Raw genomic sequence first — 25,316 nt, forward strand, 5'->3', positions numbered from 1 at the left:
TCCCTGAAAAAAATCCCTGTACCCAGTAATAGTCAGTTTCCATTGTCTCTTCCCCACTAGCTCTGGGAACTCTTAATTTACTTTCTGTCTCTACAAATTTGCCCATTCTGGCTATCTAATATGAATAGAATCATGTGGACTTTTGTGACTAGCTTCTTTCATCCACGTTGTAGCCTATATAATAGCATTCTATCATCTGGCTAAGTAATATTTCATTCTGTGGACTATTATTCCATTTATCAGTAGATGGACCTTGTGGTCATTTCCACTTTTTGAGCATTATAAATAATACTGCTGTGCTTATCCCTGTACAGTGTTACTGGTTGTTGGTGGTGTTTGGACAGGTTTTCCCTACATTTACTGAGATATAATTGTCAAATTACCACGAACAAGTTTCTGTGAAGACATACATTTCATTTCTCTTGGGTACGTACTTAGGAGTAAAATTTCTGAGTCATATGTTAAATCTATGTCTGACTGAAGAACTACCCATTTGTTTTCCAAAGTGTTTATACCAGGCCGGGCGTGGTGGCACATGCTTGTAATCCCAGCACTTGGGAGACTGAGACAGAGGATCACACAGGTTAGAAGCCAGTATAAGGCTTCAGTTTCTCTAGATGCTCACAAACACTTGTTATCTTAATTCTTTTCATGCATAGCCATTCTAGTGGTGCAAAGTAATATCTCATTATAATTTAAATTTAAATTTTTAAATGACTAATGATGTTTAGTACAATATTGCATCTTATAGCTTATTTACATATCTTTTTTTGGTGAAAAAGCTATTCAAACCCTTTGCCTATTTTTATTTTGTTTTTAATTTTTTTTTTGTTGGTAACAGAGACTGAACCTAGGAATATTCTACCTCTAAGATACATTCACAGACCTTAAATTTTTGCTTAGAAACAGAATCTTGCTAGATTGCTGAGAGTCTTGCTAAATTTCTGAGGCAGCTATTGAACTTGTGATCTCCCTGTCTTAATCTCCTAAGTCTTGGAATTGCAGGCTTACACGAGTATACCTGGATGATCTGTTTCCTATCTATCTATCTATCTATCTATCTATCTATCTATCTATCTATCTATCATCTATCTATCCATCCATCTATCTATCATCTATCTTCTATTTACTTTTGTGATAATGGGGACTGAACTCAGGGGTATTCTGCATCTGAGCTCTTCCCAAGTCATATTTTATTTTGAAACAGGGTTTCACTAAGTTGTGAAGAGCCTCAGTTAGCTGCTGAGGCTGCCACAAACCTGCTATCCTCCTGTCTCAGCCTTTCAAGTACTGGGATTTCAAGCATGTGATACTATGCTCAGACTATTTTTGTTTTTACTAAGTTGTAAGAATTTTTTCCTATATGCTCAATACTAGACCTTTATCAGTAGATACAGTAGATGATTTGCAAATACTTTCTTCCATTTTGTGTATTGTCTTTCACTTTCTTCATATTTAATTTTGATGAAGTCAAATTACTTATTGTTATTTTTGTCACTAATGCTTTTGGTATTGTATTCAAGTATAGTTCAAGATTCTTTTTTTTTTTTTTTTTTTGATACTGGGGATGGAACCCAGGGGCATTCTACCTCCAGGCTACACTCCCAGCCCTATTTTTTATTCTTTATTTTAAAACAGGATCTCACTGAGTTGCAAAGGGCCTCACTAAGTAGCTGAGGCTGTTCATGAACCGTGATCCTCCTGTCTCAGCCTCCCAAATGCTGGGATTACAAGCGTGGCCACCACGTGCAGCTCTAGTTCCAGATTTTAATCTCCCCACTTACTTTAGGAGGTCCAAATCTTTTATCTCAATTCTGATACTCCATGATGGAAGGGAATTGAAGGTGGGAAGAATTTGAATACAATGAATTGGAAAGATCATACGATGTAGAGTTTTACTGTTGAGTTCAATTCTTCTATTGTGGGAATTGGAAACTCAATCTTTCCAAGCCTCGTTTCCTTTTAGGAAAATGGGTTAATAATAGTTCCCATTTCATGACTTTATTGCAAAGTTTGAATCAGTTCTTGTGAAAGGACATAGGAGGCTAGTTTCAGTTGTACATAACTGTAATCCCAGGACCTCAGGAGGCTGAGGCAGGATGGTTGCAAGTTCAAGGCCAAGCTGGGCAATTTAGGGATACCCTGTCTGAAAAATAAAATGTCAACAGGCTTTGGAGATGTAGCTTAGTGGTAGAGCCCCCTGGGTCCAATCTCCAGTAAAACACACAGACATACTCACAGACACACACATGTACACACACACACACACACACACACACACACACACGGAAAGAGAGAAATAAAAAGGCCTTGGGGGAGACATCTGGCAAATATCCTTTCCTATCAGTAGATACAAGACTTTAAGAAAAGTCACTTGATATTTCAGTTAAATATTTACCATGCTTTATAGCATTACCTTAGACCTTTCATACAAATGTCCAATCACTTGGTTTTTATGGGAACAGAAGCAGGTTAGGGACACAATGAAACAAACTCTCTTTTATTAGTATAAACCCAGGAGTTGATGAAAGCTCAAAGCAAATCATCTTCTCAGGTTAGCCTGCCCCTATGTGGCAAGTACACTGATAAATGAGGAGACACTTTTCAATAGAGATGAGCTTATTAATATATAATAGAAACAGACCTTTCTGCAAGTTTTGCTGAAATAACTCAACCTAAATTTTTGCCACTTTATTCACTATCAAAAGTAAAAACCCTTTATCAGTAATTGGCATAATTATGTTTCCCAATGTGGACAATTTAACAAATATTAAAACACCTTAAAAAAAAGGTGTAATAGATGGCCGTGGTGACCCACATCTGTTATCCCAGTACTTGAGAGGTTGGGACAGGAAGATTGCAGGCTTGAGGCCAGCCTTAGCAACTTAGTGAAGCCCTTAGCAACTTAGGAAAATCCTGTTTCAAAATAAAGAATAAAGAATAAAATAAGGCTGGTGTTATAGCTTGAAAGTAGAATGCTCTGGGTTAAATCTCTAGTAACCCCCTACCCCACAAAAGGTGTAATAATCCTATGCTGTGAAAAATTTACTCTAATTTCAGCTACAGTTTTCTGTTTTGCTTATTCTTGTCTTGCAATCCCAAAACACCATTTAGGGACTCTTACTAAGGAGATAAGACTAAACAAACAACACCTGAGGGGGCTACAAAGATGAAAAACACATTTTTTTTCATCATAACTGTGGCCATTTAGTAGGTGGTCTAGAAGTAAGATGTCATCACTAACAGAATGAAAGAGAGATATAAAAACTTTCAATCACTACCCAGGTGGCTAAAACAATTTGTGGAGCCCTAGCCCAAGTTAGGAATCAGCCAGAGGTGTTTTATTTTATCTTATTTAATTAATTAATTAATTAATTTTTTTGGTGGTACTGGGGATAGAACCCTTCTACCTCCAGGCTACACTCCCAGACCTAATATATATATATAGTTTGGAAACAGGGTCGCTTAAGCCAGAGAGGCTGGCTTCGAACCTGCGCGATCCTCCTGTCTTCACCTCCCAAGTGTGGGGATTACAAACTTGAGCCACCATGCCTGGCCCAGCCAGAGGTAGTTTAAGCAGTACTTACACAGTGCTTTGCATGCGAGGTAGCTTTCTGAGCACTCACAGGGTTGGTAACTTATCAGTCCCTACAACAGACCTGTGAGGTAAGAGCTTTCTCTTTTCTTTAACAGCAGAACAATCTGAAGTGCATACAGCTAGTCATTTAGATGAGATTAGAACCCGGGCAGTGAGGCCAAGGACAGTGTTCTTTATCTACTGTTGTATTCTGCAGTCAATTCAGATAGGAATGATCAGTGCAGTATCTTTGAAATTTCTAGAAGCTTTGACTCTATAATTCTCCAAATGTGTGACATAATAATGCAGATAAAAAGAATCAATAGTTTTCCTTTTCTCTTATAACAAATGGGGGGACTGCCACTTTTGTCTAAGGTTTACTTTAAAATTCTAGCCATGCTGGCGGCGCACGCTTGTAATCCCCGCATTTGGTTGGTGGAGACAGGAAGATTGCACAGGTTCGTAGCCAGCCACGCTGGCTTAAGAGACCCTGTTTCCAAATAAAAATATAAAAGCAGGTCTGGGAGTGTAGGCCGGAGGTAGAAGGGCATCCAGGAACCCCAGTACCACCAATAAATAAATAAATAAATAAATAAATAAATAAATAAACAAACAATTTTACATTAAAAATATACAATCTAGTGTGCTGAATTACATGGTTTATATCATGTATAATAATAAAATGGATGTTCCAAAAAAGTTATGTCCTATATATACTAATAATATGATTTCCATGTTTTCTGGGAAGCAATTATTTTGTAAATAACTTTTTATAACATAATAATAGTTTCTTGATTGATCTGTTGGTGACTAATATCCCACTTATTAGAATGAAATTCTGATTGTAATATTTATAAAATTGGTCTTGATGTAAGTGCATCTTTAAGTTAGTGACTGGGACATAGTTTTGTAGGGCCTGAAGTTTAAATAGTATGGAGGACTTCTTTAAGAAAAAAGTACAAAATTTGGTGAAAATAGTGAATACTGAATTAATATAACACATTAAAGTGATAGAACTCTGAAGTTTCAGCTTTGTTAACTATATGGTATATCTACCATGTCAGATAGCAACTAAATAATTTTTTAAAATACTACAAGAAACAGGGTGTGGTGGTGCACGCTTGTAATCCCAGTGCTTGGAAGGCTGAGACAGGAGGATCGCACAGATTCAAAGCCAGCCTCAGCTACTTGGTGAGGCTCTCAACAATTTATGAAACCCTGTTTCCAAATAAATTATAAAATAGATCTGGGAGTATAGTGTGAAGGTAGAAAAAACCCTGGGTTCCACCCCCGGTATCACCACAAAACACACACACACACACACACACACACACACACACACACACGAATCAAATAATCTGTGAAAAAAATTCTTTCACTTTTTTCTCTAGAAGAAAATACCTCTCTGCTTTTGCTCCCTCCCCCCTTTCAATTTTTTCATTGTCTGGAAAAATCCTCTTCACTGTGGATCTTTCCATTTATGAGACAAGGAAGAAGGGGGATTTAGTGATCGGCTCCAGGAAGCTGAAGCCTGCCAAAGCCACATCTGGACTCTATCCAGGTGTACTCTCAGCATACAAATTTGGAAAAATACTATTTTGTATACCCACATGAATAATCTTCTTTTCCTAATGTCTTTATTCTTATTTTGCTAGAGAAGTAACTAAGGTCAGAGGCATTTAAAACCAAGCCGGAGCACAAACGCTCAAATTCCTGAATATAAAACATCATTTAACCTCATAAAGCAGTAGCAATGTGGAAAAATTTATCATGTTTGGTATTAGATAAACTGGACCATTTAAAGTTGTCTTTTAGCCGTGTGCACATTTGTAATCCCCGCGCTTGGGAGGCGGAGACAGGAGGATCGCGCAGGTTCAAAGCCAGCCGTGCTGGCTTAAGAGACCCTGTTTCCAAATAAAAATATAAAATAGGTCTAGGAGTGTAGCCCAGAGGTAGAAGGGTTCCATCCTCAGTAACACAATAAATAAATAAAGAAAGAAAGAAAGAAAGAAAGTTGTCTTTTTTTTTCTCTAAGGATAATCTATTTTTGTTTTTCAAAAGAGTTGTAATTTTGAGAAACCCTGTTTACTCAGCATTGATCTTTTACATTTTTTCTTTCCTCCTATTTCTGTCTTTAATGTCACCATGATAGGCTTCGGCCAGATGGGAAGAGCAAGATCGTTTGACAGCTTGGATCTTCAGGTCTGGCTCTTAAAGTGCTTATGGTTCCTACATGTTTCGAAATATAAAAGTAAGTAATTTTTAAAGCTTTATGTACCTTTTCTTCCCTCTGTGTTTGGCTGTTACAAAGGTATAAAAGAACACACAAACGTGAAACATAAGAAAAAAACCTTTGGAACTTGACACAGTGCTGTGTGGACAGAGATTTCCAGTCTGTCTGCAGTAACAAGTCACGTATCTTGTAGCTATAATGGCAATTCTTGAGCGCTTCCTATTTGCTACTACCATACTTATAATTTTCAAAGTAGTCCAGTAAGGCAGGTGTAGCCCCACCCATATTACGGATGAGTGCACTATGGTTTAGAAAGATTAAATAGCTGGGTGTGGTGGAGCACGCTTGTAATCCCAGCTCTTGGGAGGCTGAGACAGGAGGATCGCACAGGTTCAAAGCCAGCCTCAGCGACTTAGTGTGGCTCTCAGCAACTTAGTGAGACCCTGTTTCCAAATAAAGTATAAAATAGGTCTGGGAGTGTAGCCCAGAGATAGTAAAGCCCCTGGGTTCCACCCTTAGTACCACAAAATAAATAAATAAATAGAATAAAAAATAGGGCATGGGATGTAGCTCGGAGGTTGAATGCCCCTAGGTTCCTTCCCCAGACCCGCAAAAAAAAAAAAAAAAAAAAAAAAAAAAAAAAAAAAAAAAGAAAAAAAGAAAAGAAAGATTAAATAACGATGATGCAGGTTTCACACTAATAGCAGAGTTAGGATTCAGTGGATCTAATAACTCCGGGCATCATATGTGACCTTTCAGATTAAAAGTATTTTGTAGTTTTTGTGTCATCCCACAGCTATTGTGGTGGCTACGAAAGACAGTGGTCAGGGCTCGGGTGTGATGGTGTGGAGGTGTGGAAGCATTGATTTCCAAATGGTGGCATGCACACAGCATAACCACTTAAGGTAGCTTCCACATTAACTGGGATTTCAGAAAGGGAAACAAACAGGATGATATTATTCCTGGAGGGTGTTTTGTTTATAACTTGGGACAAAATTAAGCTCTTGAGTTCCTGTTTACTCTTGAGGAAAGTGTGTCTGGGCTCTACCTCATTTCCTCCCACCCCTCTCCTTCTCTGCTCCAGAGAACAGCGTGGTTCCTGCAGCAACTTGAAGTGTGTTTTGTTTTGCACAGAGAGAGTAAATGTTATTCCTTCGTTGTGGAGTTCATTCTCCCTCCTCCTCTCTTTCAGCCACCTATCTCGCCAAAGGTTCAGACCTTTCCCACTTCATTTCCCCAGGGCCTGCCTGCTGTCCGACTTAGGGGACTGCGTTGCCTCTTGCTGTATCCCAAGACACTCACAGTCCTCTACTGCCACCTCCTTCCTACTGTAAGCAAAATAAAAACCTGGACCAATTTTTATTTTTTATTCACTGCAGGCTCTCTAGTGCCTTATTACACCAAAAGTCTTGTTGATTGAGTGTTGTTTGAGAGAACCTTTATTCCAGGCAGAGAACACAAGACCAGAGGCATGAAGATTGGAATGCGTGTGGTGTGTGTTGGTGGTTATTTATTAAATTAAAAATGGATGTCTTAGTAAAGTAAATGCCTATTTATTTCATATGTAGCTTAATTAAAATTTATAGTAATTAAATTCACTTCTAAAATTTAGTGTGGAATTAATTCAGTGTGGAATTAGTTATAATTAAATTTACATTTTAATGTATGGTAATAGAAGCTAGGCACTGTTACGCGCACCTGCAATCCCAGTACTTGGGAAGCTGAGACAGAAAGATCCCAGGTTTGAGACCAGTCTCAGAAACTGAGCAAGACCCTGTTTCAAAATAAATAAATAGATAAAGTAAGGCTACTAGTGTGGGTGAGAACTCCCCTGGGTTCAATCTCTAGAACCAAAAACAAAATGAAACAACAATAAACCATACTATGAAGTTAGGAATTTAAGCTCCTCGTAGCCTTTTTGTTGTGTAATTCCCCCTCCTTTCTTCCCCCCAATTTCATGGATAAGACATTTGAGGCCAGAGAGAGTCAAATGCTAATTCAGACCCAGTGTTACATCCCTCTGGGGCTCTGACAGGGCCTGACTGTAAGTCAGGAGGCCCGTGTCTTTGCTTCTAGCTGTTCTCCTAGCACTGGGTGGATGAAGGACTTGTGTGGTGTGCCCCTGAGCATCAGCCTTCCTAGGGCCCGGGCCCCTGGGGGTCTGCTCCCAGCACTTAGCCATCTATGCATCGCTGTCTCTCCGTGTCTGCACAGTGCCAGGAACTGCACTGATTGGTTAGAAAAAAAGAGCGCACTGAGGAAGAGGGCACCACAGTAAGTACAGCTTGATCTGTGGAAAGCGCTAGATCGCATGTACACAAGAGGCCTCTCCTGAGCGCAGAGACTGGGAGATTGATGCCAGGGAGCTTTTCTTTTTCTTTTTCTACTTTTTTTTTTTTTGGGCCGGGGTGGCGGGGGGGGGGGGATACTAGGGGATTGAATACAGGAGCTTCTACTTCCGAGTTACACCCTTGGCCCATTTTATTCTCTTTATATATTTTTATTTCAAATAGAGTCTTGTTAAGTTACTGAGGGTCTTAAGTTGCAGAGGCTGCATTTGAACCTGTGATCCTCTTGTTTCGGCCTCCCAAATTCTAGGATTACAGGCGGTGTAATCAGATCAGGGGAGGCTTTCTGAAGGCAAGGAGAAGAGCTCAGAGTTTGTGGCCAAAGTGGTGTTGGCAAAAAACGAAGTGCAAAGTCCCCGAAGTATCCTTCATGCCCAAGTGTGGATTTAGGGTGTGGATTGTGACCAGGGAAGCACACCAAGGCCATAAATCGTCCTCCGCAGAGGCCAGAGGCCAACCGTGAGATACAGGAAGGTGGTTCTTCCCGGCCCTGCTCTGGGTGTCTGTCTTCTGCGCCGCGGGTCTGGAGTGAGGCGTGTTGGTGGCACACTGTTCTGCCCCCTTGCGGTGGTTGGAGGGAATGAAAAAGCAGGCTCCCTGTCCCCAAGCACTATCCTGTAGTTTTTTTTTTTTTTTGTTGTTGTTGTTTTTTACATTAGCGAGGCTTATTGTGTGGCACTGAGCATTTGAAATGTGAAGTTTATTTCTAGACCTCAAGGTTGCAACGTGGAGCAAACGGAAAACATGCTGTGGAAAATGATAATTAGGAGATTTAGGCTAATACTTTAGTTTTCAATGTGCAAGTCCATTGTCTGTCTTCTTGCTGTGTCAGTCACCAACGGAGACTGGAGCCCCTGGAAGCAGGAGCTGAGTCCACACAGTTTCTTTTATGTGCTAGGTGCCGGGAGAGGGAGGACAGGATTTCTTCCTAGTCCCTAGGAGCTCTGGGTGATAAATGCACCATCATCTCTCTGCAGATCTTTCTACCTCCTCATTGCCTTAAAAAAATTTTTTTTTTAAACTTTGGTATTGGTGGTTGAACCCAGAAGCATTTTACCTCTGAGATACACCCAGTCCTATTTTGTTTGTTATTTTGAAAAACAGAGTCTCACTAAGTTGCTGAGGGATCTAGCTAATTTGTTGAGATGGGCCTTGAACCTGCAATCCTCCTGTCTCGGCCTCCCAAGTACTGGGGTTACAGGCCACCACACTCAGGTCCCCCACTGCTTTAAAATAAAACAAATGGCATTAGAATGTTTGCTATGTACCAAGAATTTCATACATGATCTCATTTAATATTCTTTACAATTCTGTGATCATCTCTATTTTATAGCTGAAGAGTGAGGCACAGAGAGAATGCATTATCATGAGTGACGGAGCTGGCTGAACACCAGCAGGCCTTCTTATCCACGGTGTCCGTGCACAGAGATTACAGACCGTGACTGATAACTGTTCAGTGAGGTTACTCCTCAGTTGCCCTTATACCTCCCAAGAGTACTTAGCACACATACCATTATCATAGATACAGATGGTGCTTGACACATGATGCTTTGACTTAGAATTTTTTCTATTTTATGATGGTGTGAAAGCCCTATGCTTTCAGGGGAAACCATACTTCAAATTTTTACTCTTTCCTGGGCTCTGATACGTGGCATAATATTTTATCTTGATGTTGGTCTGTGGCAGAGGACTGCAGAGCCCATCGGCTGCCTGAGCAAGAGGGGAACCACTGACACGTGACAGCATACTGATGGTTGAGCTCTGGTGTTCGGTCGGGTGGGTACGCTAAATGCATTTGCAACATAGGATGCTTTCAGCTTTCACTGGGTTTATGGGGAAATAACCCTATCGTAAGGTGAGGAACATCTGTACAAGTACTGGCAAACCAGAGAATCACATGATGCTTCAGTGTGGGGGGAATCCCAGGCCTATCTCCGTACCCTTGCTCCTTCAGACAGAACTGTGCCTACTTCTGATACCAGTGCCCTCTCTCAGGTTCCAAAAATCATCCTAGGTGAGCTGGGCCTGGTGGCACACGCTTGTAATCCCCGCGCTTGGGAGGCAGAGTTCGAAGCCAGCCACGCTGGCTTAAGAACCCCTGTTTCCAAGTAAAAATATAAAATAGATCTGGGAGTGTAGCCTAGGGTAGAAGGATTTCCAGGAACCCCAGTACCACCAAAAAAAAAAAAAAAAAATCCTCCTATCATCCTAGGTGAGATGAAGAAACTATATTGAATGACCTTGGTAGATGGATTTGATTTTTGTAAATGGCTCAAATAATTTGAATCTAAGCCAGAGTAAAAAAAAAAAAAAAGGCCAATGAAACTGTAAAATATCGTTCTTGTCCTGCATCTGGTTCTATGTTCACTCCCTGGACTGATTTTGTTGGCTTAATTTTGTCATCTGCCAACAATGGAGAACTTCTTTTATTTCTGTTACTTGCTTTCCTCCTCTAAGCAAAGTAAAGAATAATTGTAATCCATCTACCATAGTGAAAAGCCAACAAGGTTTCTAAGGTCATTTTTGTAAAACAAAATTCCTCTTAATAAGCCACTGTGTAAATAGAAGGGATGATTATTATCACTGCTGGGTCATATATAAGCACCCATCCATCACTTATGCATGTCCTGGCTAGGGCCCCAATTTGCTTTCATAGAGCTCTGTGCTGGGTCTCCCGCATGGTTACAGAGGAGGCAACGCTTAGAATTTTCCATTCAATTATACTTGCCTGGTTTTGATTTTACTAAACAAAAGGCTAACAAAATAATACACAAAGAGGAACGCATATAAATGTACTTGACTGACTTTCTTAACCTATTGGGAAAAAAAGCTTTTAATGAAAGTGGGGATTTTAAGTTGAATCCATCCAGAAACCACATTCTATGTGGTTTTTAAATGTCATTTAAAAATGAGTCAAAGTTAAAGCATACGTTATTAAATCATATTTCTTTTCTATTTAAAAACAATTTTAGATGGTCTGAACATTTTAATGCAGTGAAAACTGCCCCAAACCTTTTTTTGTTTTTTTTTTTAAAGTTGGGTTTTCTAATACATGTTTCTAAGGTGCCAGAAAATGAAAGACTGAAAACAGGCTGTCACTGACAAGGGCAAGCATTCCCCTAGGGATCCAGGAGTCCCCACTCCAGGTGGAGCCACAACCCCCACCCCCCACCCCCTTTCCCTGCAGCGCTGCAGAGCCCGCCCTGGCCCAGGTTCTGCACTTGCAAAAAGCTCAGTTGTGCTGGAGAACAGAGGCACTGTAGCAGATACAATCAGGGCAGACGCAGCTCTGTGGGTCTGAAGCTTATACAGTTTTAAGATCTTCTGTAAAAAAAAAAATTATGAATAAAAATTAGGTATGAGCCGGGCGTGGTGGCGCACGCTTGTAATCCCCACGCTTGGGAGGTGGAGACAGGAGGATCGCGCAGGTTCGAAGCCAAGCCAGCCAAATAAAAATATTTAAAACAATAGGTCAGGGAGTGTAGCCTGGAGGTAGAAGGGTTTCCAGGAATCCCAGTACCACAAAAAAAAAAAAAAAAAAAAAAGAAAGAAAGAAATTAACTATTTCATTTAGAATGAGGAAATAAATAAAAATTATTAATGTGAAAAAGCCATCTAAATTTACAAGCATGTTCAAATCCAGAAAAATAATGTGATACTTTTATGAATTAATTGCCTGACATAGTCCATGATTTTATGTATGTATGTATGTATGTATGTATGTGTGTGTTACTGGAGATTGAATCATTGACTCCAGGGAATCCTACCTCTGAGCTATACCCCCAGCCCTATCTTATTTTTTATTTTGAAACAGGATCTCACTAAGTTGCCAAGGCTGGCCTCCAACCTGCAATCTTCCTGTCTCAGCCTCCTTAGTTCTGGGATTATAGGCAGGTACCACTCCTCCTGACCTCTATATTTTCTTATGATTTTTCGCCAATGTTCGTTGATATCTTTATATGGCAACAACTCATTCTTTCCTTCCTTGCTTTATTTCTTTCTTGAATATCAAACTCAGAGGCATTCTACCTCCAAGTTGTACCCAGCCCCCAACCCCTTGATTTGTGTCGAAACAGAGTCTTGCTAAGTTGCTGAGTGTCTCATTAAGTTGCCGAGTCTGTCCTGGAATTTAGGATCCTCTTGCTTCAGCCTCTCAAATCCTGGGATTACAAGTCTGCACCACCATGCCCAGTTTGTACTACTTTCAATCAAGAGAATGGAAGATAATTTTGTCTTTCCCTTAGGGAAAAAACAAAACAAAACTTGTGTATTTTGACAGGCTACACATATTTTTTAAAATTCAAATCCAAAGCTGGGCATGGTGGCTAATGCTTGTCATCCCAGCATTTGAGAGGCTGAGACCGGAGGATCGCACACAGCCTTAGCTACTTAGCGAGGTTCTTCACAACTCAGTGAGACCCTGTTTCAGAAATAAAAAGACTAAAAAACTAGGGCTGGGGGTGTAGCTTGGAGGTACAATGACCCTGGGTTCCATCCCCAGCACCCCCCCCCCAAAAAAAAAAATTCAAACCCATCCTTGATAATGTCATCCTAATCTACACAGATGGGCTGGCTGTTTTAGGATTACTTTGGGTTTATGCCCCACAAACATAGGCATTCTTTTTTTTTTTTTATTTTGGTGGTATGGGGGTTCCTGGAAACCCTTCTACCTCCAGGCCTATACTCCCAGACCTATTTTATATTTTTTATTTGGAAACAGGGTCTCTTAAGCCAGCGCGGCTGGCTTTGAACCTGCGCGATCCTCCTGTCTCTGCCTCCCAATCCTGAGGATTACAAGCGTGCACCACCACGCCCGGTGTAGGTATTCTGATAAGCTCTATTATGCGCAAATACCATTTAAAAAGAAAAAAAGTGTAAGATTGGTGATTTATGTCAGCTGCATTGCTGAGCATACAATCCTAACAAGAGAAAGCTGCTATTTTAATTAGACAATAATAAGAATAGAGTTCACCACTTAGAATTTACATGTCTACTGACTGGAAGAATTTTCTAGAAACCAGCGCTTGGCTCTACATGCTTCAAGGCATGTCTGTCTTCACACCCACATGCTTCTGAGGCATAGTGCCTGCAGGGCACCTTCATACCGTGATGTCATCTCTGGCTCTGTACCAATGTGTCACTAAGCAGGGCGACTTGGCTTAGTGAGTAGTGGGAATATTTCTGGAAGCCCTTCTGACCCTAGATGGCCAGCAGTAACTTATGTGTGCATAGAAATGAAGGCAAATTCCACAAATATCTTTCACTAATCACCAACTAAATGTATTGCCAAAAAACTTTCCCTAGGTCAGGGATGTCAAAATGCCCTTGGCCACCTGACTGGGAGGGAATGTGACGGAGGGAAAGTGGAGTGGAGAGAGATAGCAATGATCATTGTAGTTAAAACAGCAGCTGCAAATTAGACAAGACGTGTGCCCATGTGAGTGCCTCGGAAGGGTGGGAGCTTAAGCTGCACTGGCTTCCTGAAAAATGTACCTCGGAGGCACACATTTTGGTAAAGGTGCACGCGGGACATGCTGCCAACAAATGCCGAAGCTGGCTAGTGCAGAGGGCCCGGGGTGGGGCCACAGGGAAGTCCCTAGCTGTACTAGACCTTTTAGGAGGTGTATCTTGAAAGAGTAGGAATTTTGAGGTAATTAAGGTGGATGGGGGTGGGTTCCAGTATGTTCAAAAGCTTGGCAACAGCACAGAGCATGTTTATTGAGAAACTGTTAGGTGATTTGTACAAGCAGAAGCGTGTGGTAGGGATGTGCCTGTTGAACTTTGAGAAAGAAATGGTAGGCCCTTTCTCCCATGAGAAAGAAATGGTAGGCCCTTTCTCCCATGGCAACGGCAGTTTCTGAGGAGTTCTGTTCTCTTCCACTTGGAGAGAAGTTCTGAGTCTTCTAAGGAAGAGGCCTCATCCTGTGCACTTCCTCTCCTGGTAACTTTCCCAGCCCGCTTCACTGTATCCCGGGCACCTCCTTCTGGGCCTCCTCAGTGAGCTCGCCCTCACTTTTGTCTCCAGGCTCCGTGGCCTTTGCAGATTCCTGCTGCCCTGACCTTACCCATTCATAGAAATACCCACCTTAAGAGCATCAGTTACTCCTTAGAAAATTTTAGTTAGAAGGGAACATTTCTACCCTGAAACAGGCTGATAAATTCTGCAATGTTAAAAGCATTTCCTCGTAAAACCAGAGACAGAACAAGAATTCCTGGAATTGCAACTTACATTCAACATTCTAATAGTTTCTTGCTTGTATAATAAAGAAAAAAAGATTTTAAAGGAGCAAAGATTGGAAAGATAAAAGCAAAACTTTTATCATTTCAAATGACATCGTGTACAAAGAAAATATCTTAGGAACTACAAATTATCACAATTAATAAAAATATTTAGTAATGATGTTTAATATAAGACCAGCTTAGAAATCTAATTATGTTTCTATCTTACATCAACAAAATAAAATGCAATAAACTATATTTACAATAGTAACAAAGATGTAAAGTACCTAGAAATAAATGTACTAAATTATGGGCAAGATCTCTGTGTAAAATTTTCTGTAGATTTATTGAAGGGTAAATGTATTTCTGCTGCAAAGATGTCAAGTTTTCTCAAATTGAGCAATTAACTCAATGCAATTTCAAGTAAAGTTTTTGCTTGACAAGTCTATCCTTAAGTTTAAGTCAAAGAGCAAAAGGTCAAGAGTAGCCACTTTCAGCCAGGCGTGGTGGTGCACGCTTGTGATCCCAGTACTTGGAAGGCTGATGCAAGAGGATCTCAGGTTTGTGGCCAGCCTCGGCTATTTAGTGAGGCTGTCCGCAACTTAGTGAGACCTTGTTGCAAAATAAAGAATAAAAAATAGTGCTGGGGGTATAGCTCAGAGGTAGAAAGTCCCTGGGTTCCATCCTTGTACTGTAAAATAAATAAATAAATAAATAAATAAATAAATAAATAAATAAATAGCGGCCAGTTTCGAGAGAAGTTTTGTTTACTAGAGTTTTGTCATTATAACTGATAATAATTAAGAATGTCATATATGACAGAGATGACACTGTAAATCAGTGAGAAAAGAAGACTTTAATGTGGGACAATTCATTATCTATATGAGAAGATTAAAACGATGGCCTAATTTACACCAAAACAAAAATAAATTCAAAGTATGAAATAGATCCTAATTTGAAAAGAACACATACTATTAGAAAAAGAAAATGGCTGGGTGTGGTGGTACACACCTGTAATCCCCGTACTCTGGAGGTTGAGACTAGAGAATTGCAGGTTCAAGACCAGCCTCAGCAACTTAGTCAGACTTATAGCAGCCTATTGAGACCCTGTTTCAAATATAAAATTAGAAAAGATCTGGAGGTGTAGCTTAGGCAGAATGTCTCTGGATTCAATCCCCAGTATTACACACACACACACACGCACACACACACACACACACACACACACACACACACACAGAAAATAAAATAGAAGTAGAAAAAATGCATAGAAACATTCTTCTAATGTTATCAGGATAGGGAAGGATTTCTCTTATTTCATTTTCATCATGTATTTATTGAGAGACCTCTACATTCAGGAATTATATTCACTGTAACACTAGGGTTATAGTAAATAAAACAGAAAAGTTCACAACCACTGTCAGAAAATACAAGACTGGTTGAAACAGAATGGTGGGAAGGACTTCCTTCCTTCCTTCCTTCCTTCCTTCCTTCCTTCCTTCCTTCCTTCCTTCCTTTTTGTACTGAGGATTGAACCCAGGGGCATTTGACCTCTGAGCACATCCTCATCCCTTTTTATTTTATTTTGAGATAGGGTCTTCTTGCTAAGTTACTATGCACTGCCCTCAAATTTGCACTCCTCCTGTTTCAACCTCCCAAATACTGGGATTATAGGCATACACCACTGCATCCAGTGAGAAGGATCTTGTAAACAAGTCACAGAAAATGCATACCATAAGGAAAATTATCCATAAAATAAAAATTTTAATAGAGCAAGAAAAAACAAATTCACATACTAGAAAAATGTATAACACCTATAAGCAACAACAAAAAAAATCACTGTCTGGAGTATTTAAAAAATTATCCAAAAGAAGAAAAAGATAGTAACTCCTCCTTTCCAAAAGGGGGAGGAAGAAGAAACAAACAAACAAACATACAAACAGAAAATGACCAATAACATGTTGAAATGGCGATTCTCCTGTCATTAATCAGAGAAATGCATATTAAAGCCACATCGAGATAACATTTCACACCTTCCAGGCAGGAAAAAATGAACAAGGCAGATGGTTCAAAGTATTGAGGCAGCAGAATAACTGTTGGGGGCAGCATAAATGACACAGAACTTTCGAAGACAATTCAACAGTAATGGAGAAGGTTAATCGTGTCCATAATCTATGATGAGCAGACTCCTCTCATAGGCAACTGTCTTAGAGATGCCATAGCACATGAGCCCTGGGAGACACGGGCAGGAGGGACACTGCCTGAATGAGCAAAAAGCTGGACACAATCACATCGTGGCATCCTCCCCCCCTTCTAACCCGCAGTGGCTTCCATCACACACAATTAGATAAGAATGTTGAGACCCTGGACCCGTCCTCACCTCTCTGACTTCATCAGGTACAATTACCTCCACACCTTGGCTCCTGAAGACCCAAGATCATCCACACATTCTCAGGCTCTTCATGCTTGGCCCTATTTATCCTTTAATTTGGCCTAAATACTCTTTTGAAAAGCCCTTAACTTATCTTTCCTTTTAAGTTAGTTTCCTTGTCCTATTCTCTTTCTCAGCTTTGATTTCTTTCCTACAAAACATTAATTTTGGAATTATGTATGTATTCATTTATATATATTTTTTGCTTGTCTCTGACATCAAACTAGTAACCTCCATGAGGGCAGGGGCTGTTTATCTCGAGAACTCGTGATCACATCTCCTGGGTCTCCCCCATAGCCTGGTGTATAATGGTTACTCAATAAACTTTTGTTGGATCGAATCATTGAATAAAAACGCTGCATAAGTTCTACCAGTACCTATTTAAGGTAGTTGGTTGATAAAAAGCTTTAGTCCATGAGAAGAACAACAGGATACCAAACCAACCACATAAATTCTTAATATTTATTTAGAAGGTCAGCTGGGCGTGGTGCTGCATGCTTGTAATAATCCAAGCATTCGGGAGGCTGAGACCGGAGGATTGCGGTTCGTTGACAGCCTCAGCTACTTAGTGAGGCCCTCTGCAACTCAGTGAGACCCGGTTTCAAAATAAAGAATAAAAAATAGGGCAGGAGGTGTAGCTCGGAGGTCGAATGCCCCTGGGTTCTATCCCCAGGCCCGAAAAAAAAAAAAAAAAAAAAAAAAATTAAAAGGTAAAGGAAAGTATTTACTTGGTCTTATTTTTTTATCTAAAAAATTTGAGATAGTTGTGGTGGTACATAGCTATAATCACAGTACTTGAAAAGCTGAGATAGGAGGATTGAAAGTTCAATGCCAGCCTCAGCAACTTAGCCGGACTCTGTTTCAAAATATAAAAAGATTAAAAAATAGGCCTGGGGGTGTAGCTCAGAGGTACAATGCCCCTGGATTCCATCCTTGGTACTGCAACTCCCCCAAACTCCCAAACTATCTATCAATCATATATACGTATGTGTGTATATGCATGTATGTATGTATAAGTATGTGTATATATTTATATATAAACATATATGTATGTATGTATATATAAAATATAAAATATATAATATTAAAAATATATTAAAATATATGTCTTAATATATATTTTAAATATACATATATTATTGATATATATTTTAATATTAAAATATATTATATATAATAAAAAGGCTGGGGTTGTAGCTCAGAGATAGAATCCCCCCTACAAATCAAACAAATAAACCCTCCAAAATACCAGTGTGCCAATGTGTACCTGAATGCTTCCATGAATCATTTTCAATACAAAACATTAACTAGATATTTCAATTATACTGAAAGTCTTTTAGTGTTTAAATTATTTGGAGATATTTTTAGATTGGTTCCAACATGCATATTAAGGTTGCGCTTAGGAATGTGAAGACAAAGACTTGATGTTGAATACTAGAATATGTAGGTGACATAGGTGTAGGCTCTTTCTGAAAGAGCTTGCGTTTAGGTTGGTACAGATTTTTATTTTATTTTTATCTTGTTTATTTTTTATAATTATGAAAATCTTATCTATCATATTTATTCAAATTATACTTTATGTATTTTATCTGTGTTTGTTTGCGGATGCACTTTAATTTAGCTTCTTTTTCCTGATTAGAGCTTGCAGCGCAAGGGATGTTTGTATGACAGTCTACTTGAGAGACGGTTAAGCAGACAAAACATTCAAGAGACATTTACTTGAAGCTCGGCAAAATATGGGGATAATTCAGGAGTTTTACATTTTTAGTCAGAGAGCTATATTCTTGCTGAAACAACTCTGATGCAAATAAGATAGATTCTTTTTAATGGTAGATAAAAAATTAGGCAAACTTGAAAACAGATATGTTAAGCAACCATTTGCATAGATTCTTAGCTTCTAAAACTTCTTTTTAAAATTATTTGTTTATATACTCTGGCATTCTGATATGTGAATGCCATTAAATAAGATGGGATTTTTAATTTTTGATTTTTTTTTTCTCTACTGGAGATGGAGCCCAGGGGCATTCTACCTCTGAGCTATGTCCCCAGCCCTACTTTTTATTTTGAAACAGTCTCACTGAGCTACAAAGGGCCTCATTAAGTAGCTGAGGCTGGCTGCGAACCTGGATCCTCCTTCTCAGCCTCCTGAATGCTGAGATTACAAGCATGCACCACCACACCTGGCATCTGGATACATTTTTAAAAAGCTATTACTTATTGGTGTTTTGCACTAATAGTGGAGAGTGAACAAAGGGCCTCATGTGTGCGGGTGCCGGGCTAGTGCTCTGCCCTGGGCTGCACCCCTGCCCTTAGAGCCTATAACCTAAAGCACTTTCTATGTGTAAGTGACTTTAAATGATTAAGGAAGAAAACAATCACGTTTAACCTTTGGCTTTCTGGATGTGGTATTATCTACAGGCGAGGTCTGGGTGTGGAAGTCATTCCTTTGCTTTCAGAACTTGAGAAATTAGATACATAAAAGTTCCACGAGGAACTCATATTTGAGTTCTACATTTATAAATTGCTAGAGAACTACTGAGACAAAATGAATAGTTTGTAAGCGATTGAAATGTTTATTAAAATATGTAATTCTCCAATACCACCTTAGGTGGTATTGTTGTGACTGTTTATTTACAGGTTAAAAAGGACATGTTCTGAATCTGATTAAAGCTGCTATAAATCACTACAAATAAGTAATCAAGATTATAGCTAGTATTGTGTGTGTGTGTGTGTGTGTGTGTGTGTGTTACTGGGGACTGAGCCCAGGGGCAGTCTACCTCTGAGCTACACCTTCAGCCCTCCTTTATTTATATTTATTTATTTATTTATTTACTTATTTACTTATTTATTTTGCAGTGCTAGGGATGGAACCCAGAGGCATTCTACCTCCGAGCTCCACCCGCAGCCCTATTTTTTATTCTTTTTTTTGAAACAGGGTCTCACTGCATTGCACAGGGCCTCATTAAGTAGCTGAGGCTGTCCTTGAACTGTGATCCTCCTGTCTCAGCCTCCCAAATGCTGGGATTACAAGCGTGTGCCATTACGCCTGGCTTATTTTTTATTTTAAAACAAAAGTTTGCTAAATTGTTGAGGTTGGCCTTGAAAACCTGCTATCCTATCTCAGCCTCCCAAGTACTGGGATTATAGAAGTGTGCCACCATGCCCAGCCTGGCTAATACAATTTTACTAATTTAAAAAGGCAAAAATACAGCAATTGTCTTAATATTTTAATAATTCCCACTTAATAATATTTTAGCAATAATTCGGTAACTCTGACCTCCAAGTAGGTTTTTGGCTTAGCTACCCAGCTTCATTTCTTGTGAACCTGACATGGGGTCAGCAGTTGAGGAACTGCCCATTGGTCAGTTATTCAGTACTAACCAAATATAAAGATGATTTTTTCCTTAGCTCAGATCATGTCCCTTCTTTTTGTTGTCTTTTTAAAATTAATTGACCAGATCCCTGGGCTGCTTTTTCCCTTTGGAAGCATTCCTGGGGCCACCTGTGGGGTGGCTGAGGCTGCCCGGAGACGTACGAGATGGCCAGGGCCAGATTCCCCCTACCTGAGAACCACCGAGCTGGGGCTGTCCGTGGAGCTGTGTGGGTTGTCCACACTGGCCTCCTTCCTTAGGCTGCCACGATCATCAAACCTGAACACCGAGTCATTGGAGGACAACCTTTTCTTCACCATTGTACTGCTTGTGTCCACCGCCAAGAAGTGAGCTCAAGGGCTCATTCCTGAATCTCCAAAGTAGAGTGAAATGTTTGTTTCAGCTCTGCACAGTTCCTGCACTGCAGGAAGCTCTTCACCTGACTCCTGCTCCAGTGGAGGCTTTTTTTTTTTTTTTTTTTAAAGTTAATAAGTAACGTATCAGTATGACATGGGTGGTTTTCATCCTACTGACATTTGCTCTAAAAGAGAAGTAAATGTGTTTGGAAAATTCAGCCTTCAGTTTACTAATGCGAACACCACTAAGTTTGTGGGCTTAGGCAGAAAAAAGACAACACTTAAAGAAAATACTGAGGAGCAGAGGCTGGCCGCATGGAGGTGGGGGAGGCAGGGAAGCAGGATGCTTTTCTCAATCACCTGAGCCTGGCCAAACGGGTGGGGAGGTAGATGTGCTTCTCATCTCTGCACACACAGAAAGTGGCTGTGCCCTGTGTGTGTTGCAGCCTAAGCCTGGCAGCACGCATAGGTGGTTCAAGGCTGCACTCCTCAGCCCTCGGGGCCTGAAGGATTCTGAGTTATTAGGTCAAGGCATGTACAAAGTCAAGGGAGTCTCACAGGCAGGCTCTGTATTTGCTAAGTTACAGGAGGCTGTGACCTGTACTTAACAACAAAGACAAACACACACTGGGAGTTTGTGGCCCATCTCTGTTGCTCTCTAGCTGGGCAGCCACAGGTGGTCCCAACCCCACTGTGCTTGACCTCGCCTTGCCTAGCTCATAGGATTAGAAGGCGATTACATGGAGACTACGCACGGCAATGGCAGTTTTTCTGTGCATTACTATTGCTGTCTAGATTTACACTGTACTAGACCCAAGGAAGTTCGGGAGTTGAGTTTCTTGAAGCCACTTAATGTCCACGCCCAGGAAAACATCTGTCCTTCCACCAATGTTTCTAGCAGTAGTGTTCTAGTAGCTATGATTTCTCTTCTGATTGCCTTTGTGACTGGTCAATGATGATGGCTGGCTTAGGAGAAGTCCGCAGATCCTGACTGTGGAAGAGAGCAAAGTTTCCTGGGAAATCAAACCTTTAGCCTTGGCCTCGTTAGCACTTTGCTCTGACGAACTGATAGCCGAGCAGGGACAGGTTTGTGCTGCTCTGTGCGGTACTGGTTCTAAGCCCATGCTTGAAATTGGACAAAATTGTCTTTCAGTGGGATTTTTCTGGTGCCTATTAGGTGACTCTCTTATCCTAGTTTGCCTGGGATTTTTCATTTTTTAGCATTAAATACCTTGAATCCTCCTTAGTGCTGGGCAAACTGATGGGGCGTCACCTATTGCCAAGTGCCCCATGGTGTAATTCTGATGGTTCACTGCTGGCTATTCCCTCCTGTCCTTCCTGAATGGGGCATACTGAATTTCTCTTTCCTTCCCTTATCTCTACTACCACTGTGTTGGAAGTCATGTTGAAATGACATTGACTAAGTTTAGTTATTGCCAAAGAATCAAACCAACCACTGTACTGTACATAATTGCAGCAGCCTGCACAGTAATTTCTGCTTCTTATAAACAAAACAGACTAATTAGCAAAGGTGTTAAAAACCTATGACATGTAATATGTTACTCTCTCATGCAGGTTTGGATTTTAACTGGGGTCAGTGCTTAACAGAATGTCTCTAAAGGAGAAATCCCAGTGTTGGTGGCTAGTCTTTGGGGATATTTTTCAATAGATGAGCTTTTTAAGTACTCACTCAATTAGCAACTATGCATCTGTTGGCAAAGTTCTATGCAGTTGCAGTTAGTGAGACAGTTTTTAAAAATGAGTCCTCACCAACATTGTAGCTAGAAAGAGATAATGTGCATAATTGAAAAAATATAAATGAAAGAGGTGGGGAGGCAATAAGTCAGGCTAGTATTTCTTGAGTCTCTGTATTAGCTAATATATTTTGAGGCTTTATAGCAACTCTGACAGATAATTCCTTTTTTCTTTTTTTGTGGTACTGGGATTGAACCCAGGGGCACTCTACCTCTGAGCAACACTCCGGCCCTATTTTCTTTTCTTTATTTTGAAATAGGGTCTCACTAAGTTGCAAAGGGCCTCCCTAAGTAGCTGAGGCTGTCCTTGAACTGCGATCCTCCTGTCTCAGCCTCCTGAATGCTGGGATTAAAAGTGTGTGCCACAACGTTGGCTGACAGATAATTTCATATGTAACATCTCAATTCTTACCCAAATTACAATTTTTATAGATAGAGAGGCTAATTTTAAAAACCGGGTCATAATTAAAGCCAGACATGGTTGCACATGCTTGTAATTCCAGTACTTGGGAGGCTGAGACAGGAGGATCACAGGTTCATGGTCAGCCTCAGGTACTTAGTGATTAATGTAGTTAGACCCTGTTTCAAAGTAAAGATAAAAAAAATAGGGCTTGGGGTATAGCTTGGAGGTAGAATGCCCATGAGTTCTATCTCCAGTGCTGCAAAACAAAAACAACTAAAAAATTGGGTCAAAGTAAGAAAATGGTCATGATGGAATCCATTTGCTCCACAAATATTTACTGAGCTTTTGATACTTAAAAGGAGGCAAAGCTGCCGGGTGTGGTGGCGCACGCTTGTAATCCCCGCACTTGGGAGGCGGAGACAGGAGGGTGGCGCAGGTTCGAAGCCAGCCTTGCTGGCTTAAGAGACCCTGTTTCCAAATTAAAAAAAAAAAAAAAAAAAAAAAGCCGGGCGTGGTGGCACATGCTTGTAATCCCCGCGCTTGGGAGGCAGAAACAGGAGGTCACACAGGTTCGAAGCCAGCTGCGCTGGCGTAAGAGACCCTGTTTCAAAAATATAAAATAGGTCTGGGAGTGTAGCCCGGAGGTAAAAGGGCTTCCAGGAACCCCAGTACTACCATAAAAAAAAAAAAAAAAAAATATATATATATATATATATATATATATATATATATATATATTTGAGGTCTGGGAGTGTATCCTGGAGGTAGAAGGGTTTCTAGGAACCCCAGTACCACACACACAAAAAAATGGAGGCAAAGCTGAGTGTGATGGTGCATGCTTGTAATACCAGCATTTGGGAGGCTGAGACAGGAGGATCACCGATCTCAGCCAGCCGCAACTACTCAGGAAGGCCCTTTACAACTCAGTGAGATCCTATTTCAAAATAAGGAATAAAAAATCAGGCTGGGGGTGTAGCTTGAAGGTAGAATGCCCCTGGGTTCCACCCCTAGTACCACAAAAATAAATAAATAAATAAATAAATAAATAAATAAATAAATGGAGGTAAGATCATCTGCAGTTGATATGACTTCAGAAAGCATCATGGAAAAGATGGGATTTGAGTTGAGTTTCAATGAAGCCACCCTGGAAAGAAAGGAAAGAGAAGAGGGCTCATGGGCAGATAAAATTGGTGTGGACCAGGTGTGTGCACGAGAGTAGGGTTTGTGTTAGTGATGTAGAAGAATCCATTTTAACATTCACAAGGAAGGTGAATTGTGAGGAATGTTGAGTGCCAGTGTTTAAACATGTATCTTGCAGGTCATGGGAATACAATGATGGTCACTGTATGGTCATACACATGACATTTTGGAAGCAGGACAGGAGTTGGACCATTACTTCAGTCATCTGGGTCCTATGGTTATGTCTGTCTGGGAGCAGCTTGCCAGCCTCTGGGAAGCACTCTAAAGTAGTTAAACAGTCTTGACTGAACTCTTCGGTAAGGTGTTGAGTCAGCTCCTTATGAGAAATTATGCTGAAGCTATGATTTGCTGAAAGTCTAGAGCAGAGGTCAAAAACTCAACTATCTTCAGGAGCTGGAAAGGTGATTAAAACTCTGAGGTGGCAGAAACCTGGAATGCTCAGGCCCTCCATAGAGGTATTCAAGGTTTAAACTAAGCAGCTGCTTGTGAGAGGAGACAGTTTCAACCTGTCTGCGGGCAGGATTCTGCTGGAGCTTGCCTAGGAATTTCACTTCTTGACAGGAGCTGCCTGTGATAAATCTGACAAATTTTCAGGTGATTATGTTTGGACTTTCTGTTCAAATGGAAATAAGGTTCTGAGGCATATGACCACCAAAAGAAAAATATGGATTCTAGTGTGTGTGTGTGTGTGTGTGTGTGTGTGTGTGTGTGTGTGTTTTACTGGAGATTGAACCCAGGACCTTGTACATGCTAGGCAAGGGTTCTACCATTGAGATACAACCCCTGTCCAGAAAATGTAGATTCTGACTGCTCTGTTTTTAAGACTGATAGCAGCTGACTGCGATTCAGTGGTCCACATTTGGAGCAGAGCACTGACATCAGCTGGCCCATTTACCATTGGATGTGGCCTCTGCCCAAGGCAACTGCAACTTGTGCTACACTCCCATTTTCGTGCGTGAAAATGAAAAGACTGGAAGATCAAAGAGAAACACCAGGAATAGGACATTTGTGTGAATATAACTATACGAAGAGAATAAACACTGGCAAAAATGAACAACATAGAATAACAACTAGAATATAACTGGGGTAAAGGCAGCCAAGGCTCTTTTCTAGCCTTCTATGGAAATTGAGAATAAAAAAATTTATATGCATGAGAAAAACTGGTAACTAGCAGGCAGTTTTAAGTAAGACCACCAATGACTTAAATATTTTACTTTCTGATACTCTAATAAGTGACAGTGGTGTAGCTTTATAAACTGAGTTTGTGAAAGAGCTTGACAGGGGAAAAAGAAAAGTGAATTTGGGCTTTTCCACTTGGTGAGTCAATTAAAAAGGTCTTTGGACTTGGCTTTGTTCTTCTGCCAAATCAAGAGATTTTAGGTGAGATTTGGCCTGCTGACATGTTTTGCTTGGCCTTTATCATG

General features: G+C 40.4%; 1 protein-coding gene across 2 annotated transcripts in view; it reads right to left on the reverse strand.

Annotated features, from left to right (window-relative positions):
- Positions 1 to 25,316, reverse strand: part of GRAMD2B (GRAM domain containing 2B) — a gene marked incomplete at both ends in the record, with an annotated part of 151,296 nt that overhangs the window by 115,324 nt on the left and 10,656 nt on the right. The window contains one exon of one of the 2 annotated variants that reach the window (XM_080698308.1): positions 20,372 to 20,499. The exons of the other annotated variant lie outside the window; for it this stretch is intronic. Within the exon in view, the coding sequence (XP_080554434.1) occupies positions 20,372 to 20,499 (128 nt within the window). Of the gene's footprint in view, positions 1 to 20,371; positions 20,500 to 25,316 lie in introns of those variants that run through there. 2 annotated transcript variants of the gene reach the window in all.

The sequence above is a fragment of the Muscardinus avellanarius genome (assembly GCF_963383645.1).
Source record: "Muscardinus avellanarius genome assembly, chromosome: 7".
Taxonomy (NCBI): Eukaryota; Metazoa; Chordata; class Mammalia; order Rodentia; family Gliridae; genus Muscardinus; species Muscardinus avellanarius.